Source organism: Abrus precatorius, unplaced genomic scaffold (genome assembly GCF_003935025.1).
Source record: "Abrus precatorius isolate BTA unplaced genomic scaffold, Abrus_2018 Scaffold7, whole genome shotgun sequence".
NCBI lineage: Eukaryota > Viridiplantae > Streptophyta > Magnoliopsida > Fabales > Fabaceae > Abrus > Abrus precatorius.
The window spans coordinates 1,970,108-1,992,616 of record NW_020874417.1 but is presented as its reverse complement, the minus strand read 5'-3'; the positions used below and the strand labels follow the sequence as shown (position 1 = coordinate 1,992,616).

At 29.6% G+C, this 22,509-nt stretch overlaps 1 protein-coding gene across 1 annotated transcript; it reads left to right on the top strand.

The window, feature by feature from the left end:
• The first annotated feature begins 1,768 nt into the window (after positions 1–1,768).
• LOC113872726 (type I inositol polyphosphate 5-phosphatase 4) lies at positions 1,769–6,569 on the top strand. The gene is made up of 13 exons (XM_027510498.1): positions 1,769–2,330; positions 2,422–2,509; positions 2,918–2,986; positions 3,193–3,280; positions 3,391–3,495; positions 3,577–4,195; positions 4,266–4,459; positions 4,633–4,741; positions 4,838–4,986; positions 5,168–5,476; positions 5,769–5,839; positions 5,925–6,031; positions 6,344–6,569. The coding sequence occupies exons 1-10, from the start codon at positions 2,301–2,303 to the stop codon at positions 5,397–5,399; spliced, it is 1,683 nt and encodes a 560-aa protein (XP_027366299.1). The 5' UTR covers positions 1,769–2,300; the 3' UTR covers positions 5,400–5,476; positions 5,769–5,839; positions 5,925–6,031; positions 6,344–6,569.
• Positions 6,570–22,509: the final 15,940 nt, after the last annotated feature.

Genomic DNA, 22,509 nt, shown 5'->3' with positions numbered 1-22,509 from the left:
CAGAATACAACTAGGTTTTTGTACTAGCTATCGTCCAATATGTTAATTGGTGTTGCTCCTCACCAATAATGCAAGTGATGGAGACAAAAGTAAGAATAAGTAAAAAATATTTCAACCCTCAAGTTAAGACTTGTATTTATTGTGTCATAACTCAAATGAGTTAAAATTAAATGAATACTTTTAAAATATAATTATTTATTAATAAAAAAAAGTATTAAATAGATAATTTTTATTTAATGAATAATGTTAATATAGATTTTAAGTTCTATATTAATAAATAATATACAATATTAATATTTAATGTATTGATAATAGTCTTCAACCACTCTAGAATAGTCTTGTTTTCAAGATTGAGAACAAAATTATAGCAATTTTTTAAAAAGAGAAATGAAGAAAAATTCTACAAGGCTTTAATTTGTACACTGTATAATATAAAAAACTAAATTGTAATAAATAATTGTATTTTTTTACATTTTATTTATGCAAATTATTTTAATTATTAGATAAAAATATTAAATATATTTTATATTTTAAAGATAATAAATGTCTGCACATTATTATTTAATGCTTGTTCTATAAAACTTAAAAAAATAATAAGAAAATAAATAAATGATATAATAAAGCTGTTACAAATCCCAGCCTTGAAATGAGAAGTACTTATTCACTTTTCCTTTAAACACCATTCAACTCTCTTACTTTGCAATTACACGAAGGCTTATATTTAAGTAGAGAAACAACAATAATATTCTATTGAGTTAAATATATTTCAATACTTATGTTTTGTGAGATTTTATTTTTTTAATTTATTTTTCATTTATAGTTTTTTAAATTCAATAATTTTTAATATTGATATGGATAATTAAGAAATTGTTTTTTTTTGTAGAAATATATTATCATTTAGGATTAAAGTGATAATTTTTTAAAATTAAGACTAAAATTTTAAAAATGGAGAGACATTAAATTTTCACAAAAAATATAAAGATAAAAAATATATTTAAGCTTGTTTTATTTTACATATATTTTATTGTGATATTAATTTTACAAAAATAATAAACTTAAGCACTTTTAAATAAAATTCACATAAAATTTATGTAATAATAAAAAATACATTAATAAAAAAAAATCAAATAACACGTTGTTAGCATTATTGTTTTTCCCAACGAGGTAGAGTAGGTGACTCTTTTCATTTTGGGTGACCAGTCGAATCACACTTCTTGTAGGCTTTTTTACAGTGAAAAAATTACAACTAAAGTTAAGATTTTGTGTGTAAAAGTTTAAATATAATCGTCAAAAAAGAGAAATTAAAGAAAAGGATGGTTTCAAGATGGACAATGAATAAATATAATAAATATAATATGCAAGCAAGTATACACAGACACACATACAGTTACAGTCAAAAGGAATATTTTTGTAAATGATTCCAAGAAACAATAAACAAAACCAGAGAAATTAAACAAAAAACAAAGCACACTCTTTAACTTTTATCCCTTTAACTGCTTTTCTGCGCTGGAAGACCAAATGTAAGAACTAAGAATGGATGGGATGTGATACTAATAGTACTACTTCTCATGCTTGGTATTATAAGATCAAGCATGACTTTACTGACCCTCAAGTTGGTAGAGTGAAGTGCACATTTTTAGATATATAGAGAGAGAAGAGAAAGAGAGAGAGAGTGTGTGTGTGTGTGTGTGTGTGTGTGTGTGTGACCAATATAACCATTGCCTCTCTCTACTGTCTCCAAGTTCCTAAACTTGGGTTGGCTTTGGATTTGGGGTAAAAGGCCTCGAGAGAGAGCGAAGCTTGTCTCCACTTTATTCCCCTTCAAATTCTATACTTTGCTCTCTAATATACCCTCAACCAGGTTTTGGTTTTGGTTTGGTGCATTGTCTTCTTCTCCTCTTAATCTCTTATAGTATTGTGGGGTGGTTCCATTTGTGCTTCTTACCATGTGAGTGAGTGTTCTGATTTGTACTACATTGGCTAAAGTGGTGACAAACTGAGATTCCTTGAATTGTTTTTTTGACGTTAACTCAGTAACACAGGATTGCCCCCCCTTGGTTGTGTTCTTCTCTCAGTTACCAAGTGCCTTGATCATCAAACCCGCTGTCTCTGAATAGAGACATTAACAGAAACAGAAATTGAGCTGAAACCCATGTTTTTAGGGAGCTGAGCTTTTGATCTTGTCTTAATACGCTTGCTCGCCTCATTGCTCAACTTTAACTCCTCTTCAACTAAGGAAGGACTATTGTATCGTTTTCTGTTGTTATTAACTCAGAAAGCTATATGAAGCTGTCCCAACAATGAGAGATGAGAACTCGAAGAAAAGCAAGGTTTGATTAATTCCTGAAAGCTAGTTCTCCCTCAAACTCCTTTGCATTTGTGTTCTGCCATTGCTTACTCTCTATGTTGTTGTTGCTGAAGCTTTCATGGCCCAAAACGTTGGTCAAGAAGTGGTTCAATATCAAGAGCAAAGCTGAGGACTTTCAGGCAGATGATGTCCTTTACGGAGGCGAGTGTTCAATTTTCTGATGGTTTTGATGTAATTAAGGCCTCTGGGATTAGGAATCTATGGTTTCATGTCAAAAACACAAATGGGATTTCTCTTGCATGAGTTAAATAATATTTCTACATGTTTTTCTGAATCCTTAACAAACTTTTATTCTTCTCCTTATTCTGGAACTTGGTTTGTCTTTGTGTAACAAGTTTTGTTTTGTTTCAAATGGTTCTGCAACTCACAACCCAAGATCTGCACTCTGCAGTTTGTTGTTTTCCTCCTTCCATGGTTTCTACCTTTTGCTACGTTTTTAATTTTTTTAAATATTTTTTGGGGGTTGTGTGTTTAATTCGTTGTGTGGTTTGATAAATTTAACAGTGGAAAGAGCACAGCTTTATTAGCTTTATGGTTTTTCTTTTTCAGGTGTCGATGAAGAGTGGAGGAGCAACTGTTCACAGAGGGAGGAATGCACTATCAAGAAAAGCAAAACAGGTTCAGTACTCATACACCTCGCTCTTTCTTAGGACCACACCATTCCTAAACCCCACCTAGATAAAGATAAAAAGAATTTTAGTATGCAGTAATTCTACAATTTCAGAAATCTTTTGTTTTTGCTTTTTTGTTTTTTTTCTCTATTCAGCTATTCTTTTGTCTCCTACTATATCCCTTGGAGAGATAAATTATATTTTAATGCACAGATAGAGCAAAGAGAAGGAACTCAGATAGAATGCGGCGAGGTAAGATTGACCCTGATGCAGCTCAGGTTACGGATGTGTATAACTATAGGTATGCTTCATGTTGTTGTACATTGTGCTTAATTATTGCAGTCTATATTATTGTACTATGATTTAGAATAATTGTTATTCTATTGAGTTCTCCCTTCCTGCTGCATACAGAATCTTTGTTGCCACTTGGAATGTAGCTGGAAAATCTCCTCCAAGTTATTTGAGTCTGGAAGATTGGCTTCACACTTCTCCACCTTCTGATATCTATGTTCTTGGGTAAATTTCTGATTAATGTGTACTCTCCTTGAGCTATCTAAAGTTCAGTCTCAAATAGTAAACACCTTTGCTTGCACTCAGGTTTCAAGAAATTGTACCTCTCAATGCTGGAAATGTTTTAGGTACAGAAGACAATGGTCCTGCCAGAAAATGGCTAGCTCTTATTAGGAAGACCCTAAACAGTCTTCCTGGAACAAGTGGTGAATGCCACACTACATCGCCGCTTCCTGATCCTATTGTAGAGTTAGATGCTGATTTTGAGGGATCAATGAGGCAGAAGGAAACCTCTTTTTTCCATCGCAGGTCTTTCCAATCCTTGAGTCGTAGTATGAGAATGGACAATGACATGTCACTGCCACAAGCTTACCTTGACCGCCGTCTCAGCGTGTGTGATCGAATGATGTTTGGCCACAGGACAAGTGACTATGATCCCAATTATAGATGGGCTTCCTCAGATGATGAAAACGGGCCTGGTGACTCCCCAGTTGCGACACAATATTCACCAATGTCATATAGAGGTTTTTTCTCTATGGATGACAGAGAGAGACACACAGGGCACTCAAGATACTGTTTGGTTGCTAGTAAGCAAATGGTTGGGATATTTCTTACAGTTTGGGTGAAAAGTGATATAAGAGATGATGTTCACAACATGAAAGTTTCTTGTGTTGGCAGAGGATTGATGGGATATCTTGGAAACAAGGTAAATTTGATCACTTTTAATTTTTTTTAAGACTAGTTTATAGGCGTTCTCATTGTCTTGGCTTTTCCAGGGTTCAATCTCAATTAGCATGTCTTTGCACCAAACAAGCTTTTGCTTCATATGTAGTCATTTGACTTCTGGACAAAAGGAGGGTGATGAGCTAAGGAGGAATTCAGATGTAATGGAGATACTCAGAAAGACAAGGTTTCCCCGGGTTCACGGCATGGGCAATGAGAGATCTCCTCAGACGATTCTAGAACACGAGTAAGCCTTTCCTCTCTATGGATCCAATGCTTGGAGATTGTGAAACTAAATAAAATTCACTCCTAAGTCTATGGATCCAATGCTTGGAGATTGTGAAACTAAATAAAATTCACTCCTAAGTCTTGGAACTTTTACCCTGGTCTAGACCTAAACTTGTGGTTTAATTGGTGTAGTCGAATAATTTGGCTGGGGGATTTAAATTATCGGATAGCCCTTTCTTACCGTGCAGCAAAAGCTCTTGTTGAGATGCGTAATTGGAAGGTTTTGTTAGAGAATGACCAGGCATGATACTTTGTCTCCTTACAATATGTTAGAGCGTTGCTCCTTTTCTCAAATGATATATAATGTCACTGACCATTTGATAGTTTCTTCTTTCAGCTTCATATAGAGCGGAGACAAGGCCGTGTCTTTGAAGGATGGAATGAGGGGAAAATATATTTCCCTCCAACATACAAGTATTCGAACAATTCAGACAGATATGCAGGAGATGAAAGACACTCAAAACAAAAGAGAAGAACTCCAGCATGGTACTCTTCTTTCACGCTAATATAATCACCTAGATGAATACATGTATTGATGAATGTAAATGGAGAAGAGAGGAAACAAGTGAATAATACCACTGTCAAAAGAAATGTTGTGGAATATTGTTTTGAAACTAGAATCATATAATTGTTTATGTGAATTAAATCCAAATTTTTGTTCATGTAGGTGTGATCGAATCTTGTGGTATGGAAGAGGCCTCCGTCAATTATCTTATGTACGAGGGGAATCAAGATTCTCTGATCATAGACCAGTTTATAGTATGTTCCAGGCAGAAGTTGAGTCTCTTAGCCGTAACCGAATCAAAAAATGCTCTAGTTGCTCCAGTTCAAGAATTGAAGTAGAAGAGCTGTTGCCACATTCACATGGTTACAGCTACACTGATTTGAATATCTTTTGATGAATGCTACAACATATATTTCCTCTGAACAATCTGACTAATTGAGGAAACTAAAATATCGAAGTGTGCCATACAAGGTAGTTTCCTAGATGCATGCTTTGTCTATATGAAATCACTGGCTTAAGCATTGGTTCCATTTCATGGAATAAGTACAAACATTGTCTATTCTTTGGTATATTCATTTCAGAATTTTAGGCTAGTGAGTTCAGTTTGCACAAGTTCATGGAATATTTAATAGATGGAATATTTGTTTCATAGATTTCTTGATAGTAATGCATTTGACCGTGCCTACCTTCCCAATGAAGGTTTTGGTTGAGATCTCTTGCATGTCTTATTCTTATCCTTGGTTTGGTCCCCACCCTATTGTAGGTGGGCAATGCTCTGGGGAATGCTAGCCCCAGCGGTGATGTAGACATTGTTACTCTCCACTCCCAATTAAGGTTGACCTTTGCCTTCTTCTTTTCTCAGCTTCTCTGTAATTTTTTTGTCTCTATTTTTTTAAACCTTGATGCCTCTTTGTTGCAGCTGCAGAGTTTGATTTTGCCTACAAATTGTTTTGCAGCTCACAATTATTTGGTTGACTAATGACTTGTCAGCTCAAATGCAAATAACGTCTCAATTACATTGATGAGGTACTGTAATTCTTGATTGATTTTAAAATTTAAGCATGTAAAAATAATAAATTTTTATTAAATAAGATAACATTTATTATATTTTTGTGGAGAGAAATGTTTTCTTTTCTAATAAAATGTTACTATTTTTAAGTTATTTAAAGGGCATATGTTAACATTTTTCGATTGATACTCATGTTACAACTGAGCAAGGAATACTAAAAAGTGACCGAATCATAAAGTAGAAATAAACCAAGAAATGTTTGCACTAGTGTTTCACAAAAAGGATTAGTACCCACTTAATTTTCTTATTCATTCTTTGTTCTGTTGCAGAAACATTAAAGAATTACCGCTGTGATGGGTATTCATTGCTTGTGTTAGAAAAGATATGTGCAAGTTCTGACGAATATGAAGCTTCTTTTCTCGTAGCAGCTAATGATTTCACTGAGAAGCATTAAAGCTAATGAGTAAATTTTATGGCTTTGTTTTGAACATGTTGTAGTGTTTTCTTTTTCTGATTAAGATGAAAGTTGCAACCAAAAGGAAATAAGGAAATGGGCGCACAACATACATAGCTTTATTGGCTTTTATCAGTAAGTCATCATTTGTACCCAATTCCAAATTATGAGCTTTTTCTTTTTATCTTTTACTTTCATTCTGATTCGGGTATGATTCTTCGGGCAACGTCAACACCTTTTCTGTGAATTTTTACCATGTAATAAATCCGGTGAATTGAGCCCATGCTTAATAAATTTTCAAGTCGCACTCCTTTTTGGCATTGCTAAGTTTTAGAATATTTCATGTTAGAATTGGGAAAAGTTATCCCAATAAAGGATGAAATAATTGTTCTAGCGATGTAATAGAAAGAAAGGGACATGCTAAAGTGCTTTGCTCATCCACCTATGTTGATCCTATCAGAGAATTTATTTTCAGACCTATAATAATGCCTCTCATTTAAGTTGTCAAATCTGTGTGCACCACCTAGGATGCAACTTCTCTGTTAGACCAACCCATTGGGATCCAAATAATACTTAATCTAAAGTCCTTTTGTTTAAGTTATTTAATATTGTTAATCTCAGCCTAAACTGATTTTAAACGTTTAAAGATAATAATTTTTTATTTTAATAAATAATAAATTATATATTTTTATATAATAAGTGTATTTTTAATAAAAAATTATCATTTTTAGTTGCTTAATTTCAAGTCTAAAAATTGAGATTAACATTTCTTTAAACTATTTATTATTGTGAAAATTTAAAATTATTTCTTTTTTATTATATTTTGTTATTTTATTAAAAAATGATAAGTTAAATTAACAGAGTGAAGTGGAATTTTGGTTGAAAGAGTTATAGATTTTCGAATTAAACTATTTTACATTTTTTTACTTTATAAAAAATTAAAAGGCAATTGGCAATTATTTAAATAAGTAATTTATCTACAACGTCCTTAACCTGGCCTAAAACTTTGTTAAATGTCTATTTACCAACTATTTATGATATGACAGAGTTGGGGATTTTCACATATTAACTAAATCAGCAAATCATGCATTGCACAAAGTTATAAATAAAATATGATATATTCAAAGTTTGTAATGAATTTAAATATTATCTATCATTTAAAAAAATTACCAAAAATGAGTTAAAAGATAATGGGTGGATGCCCAATCATTTGAATTCTATTTTTAAAGATTTTAAACAATTTGATATGTGTGAATATATCTTATAGGTTAATACTATATATGTAACAAAGGATGTTAATGTAAATTTATATTATAAAAATTAAGTCATAACTAATTGTTTAACTAGATCTTAAAGAAAATGCCAATTAACATGATTTAGTTTATAGAAAAATGAAAGTTATACTCAAAATAATTAAATATTTATCTGCACATTTGATAATTTTTAAGACAGTATTGAGTAATAATATTTATTAAAAAATTTAAAAATTAATTGAATGGAATAAAATAAGATTTCATACATGATAAATTTCAAAATTAAAAATAAAATATTTTTTTATAAATAAATTTAGAATTCAGTCATTTTACTGAGTTTGGAAAGAGGCAGTATGTTGTCCTAAAATTTGATATACTGAAAAAGAAAATTAAAAAGAAATGGTGATGTGACAAAGATCGATCTGGCTATGATATATGCAGGAGTCCAGACAAGGACTGCAAAGATACTGCTTATCATGCTTCTAACTTTCACTTTTTACAACCTAAATAGAACCGAAAAACCAAAAATCAATGAAAGTGTTGAAAACTCGCAACTGGGAATTTGGAAAAGTAACAGCAAAGCAACTACTAAGTAAGATAACAACATTTTGTTTACACAAAAAAGGAGCTTTCATTATTTTTCTAATGTCAGCTTAAAAATATACAATTATTAATCTTTACTAAAAATAAAAAAATTATGCATTCATAATATTAAATATTATAATTTTTTAATAAAAATATTATTTATTGTGTAATTAAAAAAAACATTTAAGAAAAGGTTAATGGTTTTAGATTACATAAAATGCACATACCTACCTGCTTCTGCTGTTTGGTTGGATCCCAGCTTCTGCTCTGTTGGGTTTTTGGGAGGGAGAAGAAAAGAAAATTTTGGAAGTTTTTGTTTTTATCTTTTGAGTTAATTTTTTAAGCGTGTTTCATACGTTATTATATTCTGTTAATTAAAAATATATAAAGTATTTAATTAATTAATGAATATTTTAAAAATGCATAGTATAATGTTTTTAATACTTTATTGTTAACTAAATAAAAATAAATTTTTAATTAATTTCTCAATTTTGTCACAACTATCAACTTCATATTAATTAAAGACATTGTTACGATGAATTTCCAGTGCTTCTGATAAAAAGAATAAAACAAAATTATTAATCTTTACTAAAAATTAAAAATTTATACATTCATAATATTAAATATTATAATTTTAATAAAAATATTATTTATTGTATAATTAAAAAAACATTTAAGAAAAGATTAACGGTTTTAGATTATACAGGGAAGCTAGGTTTTCTGTGCCAACCCAACCCCCCACTTGGCTTTGAAAGATCGCTCAGTGAAAAACAAGTCCACGTGTCAGCTTAAGGATGGAGGAGTGGTGTCAACAATTTTAGACATCTTGCCACGAATCGTACACTCTAAACTGAGACATGGACGAGACACACAGTAAAAATTAGCTTTTCTATTTACTTTTTAAACGGATTTTTTAATCTGTGCAAGTTATTTTAATAAATGTATTATTTAATGAATTTATATTAATTGTTTTATTACAATTTTTTAAAAAAATTATTTTTTATTTTCTCTTATTAATTAAATGATATATTTATTAAATTTTATTATGTGTGTAAAGTTGTACAAGTTAAATTTTTTCTTTTTTAAATACTAAAGTGTTAATCTAACTTTAAAATTATTTTTCAGCAATTTTAAAATATAGTTTTATTATATTTATCATATTAAAAGCATAATAACTTCTCTAAAAGATATCATTTTAAGTGTGTAATTTTAATTTTTAAAAATAAAATTAATAAAACTATTTTAAATGATATTATCTCTCTTCATATTTGTCAAGGAGAAAAAATAAAAATTTAGTTATTGTATTATAACTAATTATTAAAATAATAATCATTATTATCTTAAACTTTACATAACAAACAAATAGTATTAAAAATTTCTATAAATAAAACAATAAAAATAGAAGTAATATTCAAAGTATAAATCATAATTAATTTTATTTATTTGTCATGAAAATTTTTATTTTTAATGTATTGTATTTTTTCATTTTGATAAATTTATAAAAATAAAAAAAATAATATGTTAAAATTTATCTTAAGTTTTTAAAAGATAAAAAAATATTTTTTTTAAAAAAATAGACAAATAAAAAGGTGATATTACTTTAAAAGATAACTTTTAAATATAATATGGATTTAAATAAAACATGCTGATAGTTTAAAGTTTTTTTTTCTATCATTATCTAATTAAAAAATGTCATATAATTGAAATTTGTTAAATTTACAAATTTTATTTATGATTTTTAATATATTATACTATAAAAAAATTTACACAAAAATATATTAAAATTAAATTCATATAATATTATTTTATTTGGCAACTAAAAGTACATTATTGTTAATATATTTTGTTAACACTTAAAATTAAAAAAAAAACTATGAATAACTATTGTAAGTATACTAATTAAGAGTATTATATATATATATATATATATATATATAATTTTTACGAATCTCCAACCATAATCGTAGGTATTGTCCTAATAATTTTTACATCTTTATTCAGTCATAAGTTTTGCCCTCTCATTAGGTTTGTAACTACTATGTCTGGTCAAGTTAGACTTTCATAGTCGAAAATAGTTATATATCAACATGATTTTCTTAACCTTCTCAGGGTAATCTATCAATTCCTCTGCTGAGGGAACCACGACAGGAGCAGTTTTCAAGGGAGAATACTGGAGAAACTTTTTAAGAAAGAGAGAAAAATAGAATGAGTCTTTTGGACAAGAGAAGAGAAGAATATTACAGAAGTTTTTATTATTTTTCTTGTAAGTCTTTTGGACTAATCCTTTAAGTGTGTTTAACACGTTGTTATATTATATTAATTAAAAATAATAATAAATTAAAGATATATAAAGTATCCAATTAATTAACAAATATTTTAAGAATGCATTGTACGTGTTTCTTTAAGAATTGCAGTGTGTATGGTACTACATACTGTTTGCACGATGCCATCAACCACAATTATATAAGAGATTATTGTTTTAGTTTGTGTATAACTGCAATAAATAAATTAACTTTAAGAAAATACATCAACCCTTAATAGAAATATTTTAAGGGTATTTTTTAATGAAATTTTCTAACTTATACAACTTTGCACAGGATAAACTATGATAAATGCACCACTTAATTAATGAGGAGAGAGTAAAAAATAATTTTTTTTTAGAAAAACCATAATAAAACAATTAATACAGATTTGTTAAATAGTATATTTATTGGAATTTTTCTTGCACAAGGTTGCACAGGTTAAAAAATCTATTTTTTAATTAATAATGGGTAAGTTATTGGTTTCAAATTAATTAGTGCAAGTTATTTCAATAAATCTATTATTTAGTTAATTTATATTAATTATTTTATTATAATTTTTTTAAAAAATTATTTTTTATTTTCTCTTATTAATTAAATGATATATTTATTAGAGTTTATTTTGTGCAAAGATGTACAAGTTAAATTTTTTCTTTTTTAAATACTAGTGTTAATCTAACTTTAAAATTATTTTTCAGCAATTTTAAAAAATAGTTTTAATATATTTATCATATTAAAAGCATAATAACTTCTCTAAAAGATATCATTTTAAGTGTGTAATTTTAATTTTAAAAAATAAAATTAATAAAACTATTTTAAATGATATTATCTCTCTTCATATTTGTCAAGGAGAAAAAATAAAAATTTAATTATTGTATTATAACTAATTATTAAAATAATAATCATTATTATCTTAAACTTTACATAACAAACAAATAGTATTAAAAATTTCTATAAATAAAACAATAAAAATAGAAGGAATATTCAAAGTATAAATCATAATTAATTTTATTTATTTGTCATGAAAATTTTTATTTTTAATGTATTGTATTTTTTCATTTTGATAAATTTATAAAAATAAATAAAAATAATATGTTAAAAATTATCTTAAGTTTTTAAAAGATAATTTTTTTTTATAAAATAGACAAATAAAAAGGTGATATTACTTTAAAAGATAACTTTTAAATATAATATGAATTTAAATAAAACATGCTGATAGTTTAAAGTTTTTTTTTACTATCATCATCTAATTAAAAAAATGTCATATAATTGAAATTTGTTAAATTTACAAATTTTATTTATGATTTTTAATATATTATACTATAAAAAAATTTACACAAAAATATATTAAAATTAAATTCATATAATATTATTTTATTTGGCAACTAAAAGTACATTATTGTTAATATATTTTGTTAACACTTAAAATTAAAAAAAAAACTATGAATAACTATTGTAAGCATACTAATTAAAGAGTATTATATATATATATATATATATATAATTATTAAATAAATTTTTACAAATCTCCAACCATAATCGTAGGTATTGTTCTAATAATTTTTACATTCGCAGCTACTATGTCTGGCCGAGCTACCTTATCAGACTTCCATAGGCGAAAACAGTCGTATATCAACCTGTTTTTCTCCACCTTCTCACAGTAATCTATCAGCTCCTTTGCTGAAGGAACCACAACATTAACCAACTCCTTTCATTTTCTCTCCATGTTCTTCAATGCAGCCTACACAGGAACGATAGCCAGGTCGTCTGAGACATTGGGCGAGGAATTCATAGGTTTTCAAGAAGAGAAGAAAATTAAAGTAAATTTTTATGCAGGAGCAGTTTTCAAAAAAGGAAGAATACTTGAAAAACTTTTAAAGAAAGAGAGGAAAATAGAATGGGTCTTTTGGACAAGAGAAGAGAAGAATATTACAGAAGTTTTTGTGATTTTTCCTGTGAGTCTTTTGGGCTAATCCTTTAAATATGTTTGACAAGTTATTATATTATGTTAATTAAAAATAATAATAAATTAAAGATATATAAAGTATCCAATTAATTAACAAATGTTTTAAGAATGCATCATACAGTGTTTCTTTAAGAATTACAGTATGTATGGTACTACATACTATTTGCATGATGCCATCAACTACAATACCATTATTATATAAGAGATTATTGTTTTAGCTTTTCTATAACTGCAATAAATAAATTAACGTTAAGAAAATACATCAACCCTTAATAGAAATATTTTAAGAGTATTTTTTAATGAAAATTTTTAACCTATACAACTTTGCACATGATAAACTCTAATAAATGCACTACTTAATCAATAAGGAGAGAATAATAAATGCACTACTATAATAATTTATTGGTCCTGAATTTTCTCTCTCTCTTGTCCTTATTTCTTTATATTACTCCCAACTAATTTCTTTTGTTTTGTTTTCTTACAACTGTTATGTAAATGTGCATTTTATTATATTCTTACTGAATAACATTTTTTTTATATTATTAGGATATGATCATGTTATTGGCTTTTGTGTTTTTAATTAATATAAATAAATAAAAAAAGTGGGTTTTCATCGATGAAGATTGTTATTCGTATTTGTGAATCACGTGAATGGTGTCCCATAATTCTCCACCAAATTAAAGTAGCTTCCATTGATGAACATGGCTTATAACATAATGTATATAACACAACCGTAGGAGAGTTGCACTTTTTATGCAAGTAATTAAATAGTTCACCTACTTGATCAGCCCCTCAATCCTCTGCCATGCACAGTGGAGGCCCTACCAAAGCTTGGCCACCAGAGGAGGGATACCCCACTAATCCGAATGGGCTATGGTCCCATATTTAATCCCACTCATCTTCCCATACTTATGCACGATTTCCCATTCAAACACATGCCAACTTTTTCATTTCTATAATAAAAACAAAATTTCAGTAGCTAAATGTAATTGCATAACTTGCAACAGTGGGGTATGCGGGCACACCGGAGGTTCATAGGGGAGAGAAGGAAAAGAAAATGAGTTACGAGCCATTCGTCAATTATCAGTTGATGCTAGTTAATTGAAGAAGAATGCTCTATAGTTGTAAATCATCATACCTCAACTACTATTGAATTACTTATACCCTCATAATTAAAAGGGAAATTGTGGAAAACATGAAGCAATCTTTGGTTTTAATCATGGATATATATAGTTAATCATTAATCATGTAGTAATTAGAATTTATAAGTATTCAATCATATATTGATAAAACAACATGAGTGACACATCCATAATTAATGAAGTCAATTGATCAAGTTTCGCTGCTCAATTTTCATAAAATAATTAAACAAAAATTGATTTTGTGAACAAATGCGTTTAAGGGAAACTATAAATTAGAATATAATATTTATATGTAGATATAAAATTTTAAAAATTATAAAATATTACAGTTTTTACTCAATGAATTTTTACTATAATTCATTCCTTAATTAACCACGCGCTTTTCTTACTTATTAGCATAATCCAAACAAAAAATAGGAGTGCCGTAATCACTTGCCTCAATAATTGGTTGGAAATTGGAAGATCAACTCGATCACGTCACCTTCACTGGGATCCTGACCATCCATCCCTATTCCCATGCCGGCTACAGTCATTTTTAGCATGTGACGTAATTGGAAAAGGGAATCATCTGGTTTAATATTTGGTGATCGATGATTCTTGAATAAATTTATACAACGAAAATTTAATAATTAAAATATAATAAAGGTCAAAATTTCTTAAAGAAAGGCTTGCGTGGGAATGTACAAGATGTATAAAAACTTTGATGCACACTTGACAGCCCTTTTATGTTTTTCAATTTCAATGATAGTATATTTATATACCCTCCTATATATCAGTTGCTATATCTCTCACTTTTATAGTTTTATTGGTTATACGTATTGCATGCGAGGGGTGTGTGCACTTGAACATGCATTGGTGAGAGTTTGGACTTTTTGGAGTGGACCACGTAATCATAATTACCAAATTGACAAGTGGTATCCACAAAAGAAAGTCCCACCTGCAACTTTGAATTGCATTCGCATTGGACTCGATATCGATAGTCGATACCAATAGGACAGTGGGGCACTGATGAATGACCCTAGCTAGCTTCAGAATCATCACTAAATGCCAAACATTTGGCCTCCATGATCATGATTAGATCATTATTTTTAAACATTTTTCACTCATAATGAGTACTTGATGCATATCATTAGTAATCAAGTACGAATGAAATAGCATGGTGTACATAATATAATGATAATAATAATATTGCATCTAAATAAAATTAACATATGTAACGTATCATATATACTAATAAATTTAATGTGATCAATTTTAAGCTTTCAAAGCCTGTAGAGATGCTGAAATCATGTTTCACATAACATCTCAAAAATGAAAACGTTGGTTAAGTGGTAAATGATGATGATGGTGCTTAAGTTTTAGCATGTTAATAGGTTCGAAGTTTCATACGTAGAGACAGACACAATATGCAGAGAGAGAATTCTGATTTCTGACAATATTGACGCACGCTTGAAAGTTGCACAAAGGGCTATGATAAAAGTTCATTGGCTTTGGAAGGCGTCAAAAGCTAGCTCTGACCAGTACTACTCCACTTCTACCTCACGCCAATGCCATCATCCTTCCTCAAACAACAAAATTAAAAGCAGAACACACATTTATATACACAAAAGAAAAGAAAGCTCCCTTCCTTTTTTTTCGTCATTTCTCACTTTCCCAACATCCATTGCAGATTCTTTCACGAATTTTCATTAAGTATATTAACACGGGCATTCTTTGTAAAGCAACGTGTAAGGGAATTTTATTCTTCTCAACCTGTGACTGGTTAATTTCTGAGATTGTACATGTTGTTCACTGGAGCTTAGTAAAAGTGTCTGTCTTGTGGAAGTAGCATCGAAACAGCAAAATCCAAAACTGATGATGAGAATATGGGTATGCATATGCATTTCATCAGCAAGAGAATGACAAATTAACGAGATACATATATATATATATATATATATATAGGATCCAGGATACGCAAGCTATACTAGCTATTGCTAGGCATGAACCATACTAGACAATGAAACTGTACACGTGTAAAAATGTGTTGGTTGTAATAATTAATATTATGCATATGTACTATGGTGATGTCACAATTAGGCAAGCAATATATCATATTATTATATTTATTACACCCATATTTAAAATATCTCTGATTGTTTTTGCTTGTTAAACAAGGTATCAGTGGGCAGAATAATAAAAACTTAATGAGATTAAATCAATATTCACAGGACAAGAGAGTTGGGTCAAGAATTTTGTGTAGTCAACAAGGCAACGGGAAATAAAATTAAGTCCTACTTGACTCGGCCTGTTTTACTACTAGTGTTGCAGTCCAATGCAGATTTCAGACTGACTCTGTTGAATTGAGTACGTATATATGTAGTGAGTGATATCATGGTTGGCGTAGGATCACTGCTCATTTTGCTGCTTCCATGATCCATTATTTGGTGCAGCCACGTGCATGGAGCAGAACCTCTCGTGTTTTCCTCCGTGCAGGTTCTTTCTATGCTGAGTTGCTGTGTCCAGTAAGTAGTACCATGGAGTTAAGTCCTTTATTTGTTTGTCTTTGTCCTTCTCTTGTTAATGTTACCCATAATTCAAATATCACAATGCTCTCTCTGTGCTCCTGTTACTGCTATGATAAAATAATGTACGTCATCTATTAATTATTTCATCCGTGAAGCAAGGCTCTGCAAGTGAGGATGGATATATGGGCGGGTCTGTATTCTTTTGTTGTTTCTAGTTCGTGGATCCATTCCTCTCAATCAACCATATTCCATGCATGCATCTACTTTAATTTATGTTACACTAACACAATGTTGTATATTCTGTTAATTAAAAATAATAATAAATTAAAGATATATAAAATATCCAATTAATTAACGAATATTTTAAGAATGCATAGTATAGTGTTTCTAGTACTCCATCGCTAACCAAGTGAAAATAAGTCCTTAATTAATTACTTAATTTAGTCACAACTATCAACTTCATACTAATTGAAGACATTGTTACGATGAATTCACGGTTCAGCCTGGTAAAAGGGATAAAACAAAATTTAATTGCAAAACGATTAAACATTGAAAATTACTAAAGATGAACAAGATCAAAGAGACAATTTTGGACAGAATAAGAAGTAGGGTATGCGTAAGTACGTAGGAAGGGCTTAGCTTGATGATGGTGAAGGAGAGTGGCATTGGTGTCATTATCTGTGGTAATCTGTGCTTCACGACATCCAGTCAGCGCTAAAAAAAAGCATGCAATTGCTTCATGACATCATCGAGTAGGATGCAAGAAAATTTAGAAATTGTCGTAACTTGCCAATTTAAGCACAAAAAATATGTAAGAAGGGTGAAGAAAGCACAAAACAATTATCAATATTTAAGGTATACTAATAAAATTCGAAATAGTTCGTCAAAAAATAAAATTACCTAGTTAAAAAGTGTTAAATTCGAACCGGATTATTGAATGAAGATTGTGGTGTAAATCTTGGAATCAAAATTATTTTACGTACTACAGTATAATTCGATGCATTAAAAGTAATTACTAATTCCGTAAATTGATTTTTGAAGTTTCAGAAGTATGCTCCATAATTTTATGTTAATAAAGAAAACATTTTTCAAAAATAAAACTAGTCGTAGTGCCGAAATGAATTTTTGACGGCCACGTTCCTTTATTTTTTTTTCTGTAATTTTAAAAGTTATTTTGAAATTTTATTTTATATTTTAATATACATTTTATATAATCTTGAGATTTATTTATTTTTCTCTAAAATGTTTATTCTATTTATTTTTTATCCAGGGTCAATTGACCGCAGTCAACCCAATTGATCCACAGTCTAAACTATAAATTATTGTCAACCCAATTGACCATGACCTTCGTCAATCCTTTATTATCGTTATTGCTATTTTCTTCTCTTGGTAAATTTTAAAATTTTTTGTAAATTATTTTAAATTTAATTTTTGAAATCGAGTGCCAAGGACTCAAGTCCTATGCTTTCCCATTACTACTAGGGCTTGAGTCTTCCTTGGACCTACCTAACAATTAAGAAAGGAATCAAGAAAATCATAAGAGTTCCCCACCATTTTAGTCCATCCCACATATTCTTCTTCTTTTAATGTACTATCAATAATGCTCCACTAAGCTAGCAAGGCATCTTCACCTTTTGGTATCTTAGATGAGGCTATTGCTACTTCACCACCCCTATCCCTCATTGCTAGCTAATTTTGTCAATAAAGGATTTTGTCAATGATAATCATGAACGCCAAGACAACTAAAATGGAGTAATTGCAAGGAAAAAGTGTTTATGAGGCTTAGAATCACAGGTATCTCAATGAAAGATAATCTTACTTAAGACGGGACATTTACAACGTAGTCTGAGTTGATACGATTTTATATATATATATATATATATATATATATATATATATATATGACTCAAACTCAAATTATTTAAAATGAGTCAAACATATACTAAAATTATTCACATGTTGGTTCAAGTTTATGAGATGATGGTTTTGACTTCCAGAAAGATAGGATAAATAATGGTTGATGAGCATAAAAATAAAATAAAGTACATATTTTATTTTAATTTAAGAAACACGCTTAAGCGCCTACACAATGTCAGTATATTTTTCTTAGGCTTGCTAAAGGGCAACAATAAAAGAATGGTTAAATTTTAAGAAATTGGGTCACCCCAAATTGATGTTGTTCAATTCATTTGGAATTGATCAATTACTTAAACCATGTTAATTAGTAGTCCATAATTTTGAGAAAATCATGTGTTTAAAATTTGGATCTTGCGTGCAACCCAAATTTTCATACTGCGGTTTGATAAAAAAATAAATAAAAAAATTATAGAATAGTAGTAACGTAGATTTACAAGCCAAGTTTCCAAATATATAAAAGTTCGTCACCTATCCCTATCCCATAAACCTAATCAAAGTTCACACTACTAAAAAGTCTGTTTATACAGACAGATTTACAGACGAATTTTTAGAGCATTACAGACGGTTTTTTCTATTACAGACAGATTTACAGACGGATATAAACCGTCTGTAATATCCTCGTCGGTAAATAATTACAGACGGATTTGAAAATCCGTCTGTAAGTTACAGACGAAAAAAATCCGTCTGTAAGTTACAGACGGTAGAATCCGTCTGTAAGTTACAGACGGTAGAATCCGTCTGTAAGTTATAGACGGTAGAATCCGTCTGTAAGTCACAGACGGAAAAATCCGTCTATAAGTCACAGACGGAAAAATCCGTCTGTAATCCGTCAGTGATATATTTTACTATAATTGATATTTTTTTATTTGTATAGATAGTTATTTCCTGCTATTCTTGATTATCACAATTTATAAACAAAATAGAAACTATAGATTCGGCATCTAAACATTCCAAAATGATTTATAAAATATAAAATTTAAATGTTGTTACAAAGGAAGAAAAAAAAGCATATAAATAAATACATTTAAAAATAAAATACAAGTCTTCATCAGGAATAATCTATATGGTCAGAATCCGAAGGAACATCATCATCAGTAGAAGAGGAGTCAGTAGAAGAATGATGCATGGAGGTGAAAACCGGTGGTGCTGGAGCTGGTGGAGGAGGAGAAAGAGGTGTGGAGCTGCTTGCTCTCATGAGGTCAAAATAAACATGCATCTGCTGCATTTGCATATGCTGCTGCGTCATCTGCTGCTGGACCTTCCTTTGCATTCTCGACGCCACCTTCTTCTCTATCTTCTAATAAATTATATAACAATAAATTATTCGATACATCAAACACAAACACATCACAATCCTAAACCGTTCTAGAGTACATCCCCTTATAACTCCACAACATGCATATTCTACAAACTCCACAAACACAAACAATCCCACAGCACACAATAATCAGGTTCGGAGAAGGACCTCTACGCCCTTCCCCCCAGTCATACAATCTCCAATCCTACAACTCTATCTTAGAAATTTTAAGTCTCTAAAAAACATAAAAAATTAAAAAACTAAACCGATTAAAAGTTAGAGTATCGTACCAGGAATACAATGATGCAAAAAAACTTTCAAATGGTTGCTCCAATAACTCGCAATGGCCAAAACACTAAGCTCTTAGAGAGAGAGAGAGGGGGGAGCGAGAGAGAGAGAGGGTTCTGATGGGGGAGGGGAAGAGGAGACGCGGTTTTAATGGGTTTCAGTCATTACAGACGGGAAAATCCGTCTGTAATAGGTTTAATGAAACGGTGCGTTTCAGGAGGCACATTACAGACGGATTTTTCCGTCTGTAAATGCGTCAATCCCATTTACAGACAAAAAAATCCGTCTGTAATGTGCCACCTGAAAGGTCGGCTAAAACCGCCATATTTATAGATGGAAAAATCCGTCTGTAATTTCCCGCTATAATATTTAGTCATATTTTCAAATTACAGACGGAAAAATCCGTCTGTAATTACTGTCTATAACGTTTGGCGCCAAAAGGCGGGCAAAATACAGACGAATTTTACAGACGGGAAAAAATTCGTCTGTATTACAGACGGATTTACAGACAGATTTTTCAGAAAAAAATAAATAAATTATTTCACAAATTTGTGTGTAAAGCCGTCTGTAATACAGACGGATTTTTTTCCGTCTGTAAAATTCGTCTATATTAAGCGCTTTTCTAGTAGTGTCATAAGTTACCATAATGCACATACACTATAAGATTTTTTTTTGGTTTCTCATCCGATTTAATCCGGATTCAACCCAGGTTGCGTACCTAGATATGTTGAGTGAGTCTATCAATAAAGATTTTTTGCATATACAATGACTCAAACATGAGACCTTACTTAAGTAATACTAAACAGCTTATCACTCAAACAAACCTCTATTGGTACATATACTGAGATCCTATTTTATTAATGAAACGGTTTTATTTTCTGTAAATCTTTCTGAGTTAAATCCAGATTCTTTTAAAATGCAAAAATTTTATGTGGGTTTTAAATTAGGCAATATGTCATAAAACCTTCTCAAAAAGGGGATGTGACAGCATCAACTTATCTGACAAAGTCTTTATTCATTATCATATATCATTTTGAATCAATTCCTTATATATTCTCAACTTTTCATCACAGTTCAAATCTCATTCAAACACATATTGGTAAAATAAAGAAACATATCATCACACAATCCAATACAATGAGCTGAAGGTTGGACACTTCTGAACTCAGACCAGTCGCGCATTTCATAAATATTTTACTGGAAATCATAATCTCTTGGTCTTAGTAAAATTATCTAACCTAAGGTTTAGTATCTTCTAACACATGATTTAGAGTTATAATCCAACATTAACTATACATACATATTAATATAAAAAATCATAAACTTTCTTATCTAGGTATTTCTAGAAATAGATCATTGAGTTTTCATGCTCAAAATCACCTTTTAACATTAAGGTCTTAATAAACATTAGGACTATACTATTTAAAGCAAGAATATTGAAGTTTTATAAGTCAATACACAAAGTAAGAGTTAGGGTTTAGAATCAATTTTCCTTACCTGAAAATGGGTCCCTCACAACTAAAGGGATGAGAGTTAGTGTCTCTAAGACCAAGATCTCCTTAGGATTCAAAGGGAAGTGCAACGTTTCAATTAAAGACGATGTTGTCCAAAGGCTAAGTTTCTCCTATATATTACGAAGTAGAGTACTTTTGAGAAAAAAAAAAAAAAGAGAACAGAGAAATAGAAGTAAATTGAAAGATTAAACTCTAAGGAACTTACTCGAGATCGAGAAGAAAGGAAATTTGGGCTTGGATTCGGAAGTAGTTTGGAGTTTAAGAAGAGTTTTCTCTAAGAAAAGGAAGTAAGAGAACAAAGGAAGAAGCAGTTGAGAAGTTCTTTGACTCAATACAAGCTTTAGAGTGAAAATCTCTTAAATACCTTTTAAAACTCAAGAATTCTTGTTTGAGTGAGAAAATAAAACAAAAATTACTATTTTTCTGCTGATATTTCGACTTGAGTGAAACACGACAGAGAGCTACTCATTTCTGTCATGAATTGCACTTGAGCGAGAATATAATTGAGAAAATCTTATTCATTTTCTCTTAAGCTAAAAGGAATATTCTTATAAGCCAAAATGAATATTCTTTTTTTTTTATAATTTTTTTTAGAAAACTCTTCCATTTAAAAAAAAAATACAAATACAAATAAAAATTAGGATGTTACAACAAAACTCTCTTTTCAAATATTTAATATAAATATATTTATTGAAAACTATTATGCACAATAAAGTTTTTTTAAAATATTTAATATAATTATATATTAAAATTTAAATTTAAAACTTTTAATCTAATTGAAGTATCTCCTAACAATTGATTCAATTTTATGGATCATTAAAAATATTTTAAAATTTAAAAAACTAAAATGTCCAACTTTATGGATTTCAAGGATTGATTCAAGTATTTTTTCAAAATTTATTTAAATTTATAATAATAATTTATTGTCTTCAGCATACTTTTATTAATTGTATTTTGATAAATTTTATAGAAAAAATCTTAATGTATTTTTAAACTTTATTAATGAATTTTTAAAGTATTCATATTTTTAAACTTTATTGTCTTCAGCATACTTTTATCATCGTATTGGGCCATTGTGTCCAAATTTATTCAACTGTTTCTTTTCAAGAAATTGATTCCATTGAAGTGGACTTTTTATTGCATGAAATGGCACCTTGAGAAAGGATTCAAGTTGTTCCAAAAAACAATGGTTCATTTTGTGGACCTGTTCATCTTTGACCACCCCCCAAAAAAACGCAACACTTCAAGATTGACGCGAAAGTTAGATAACTT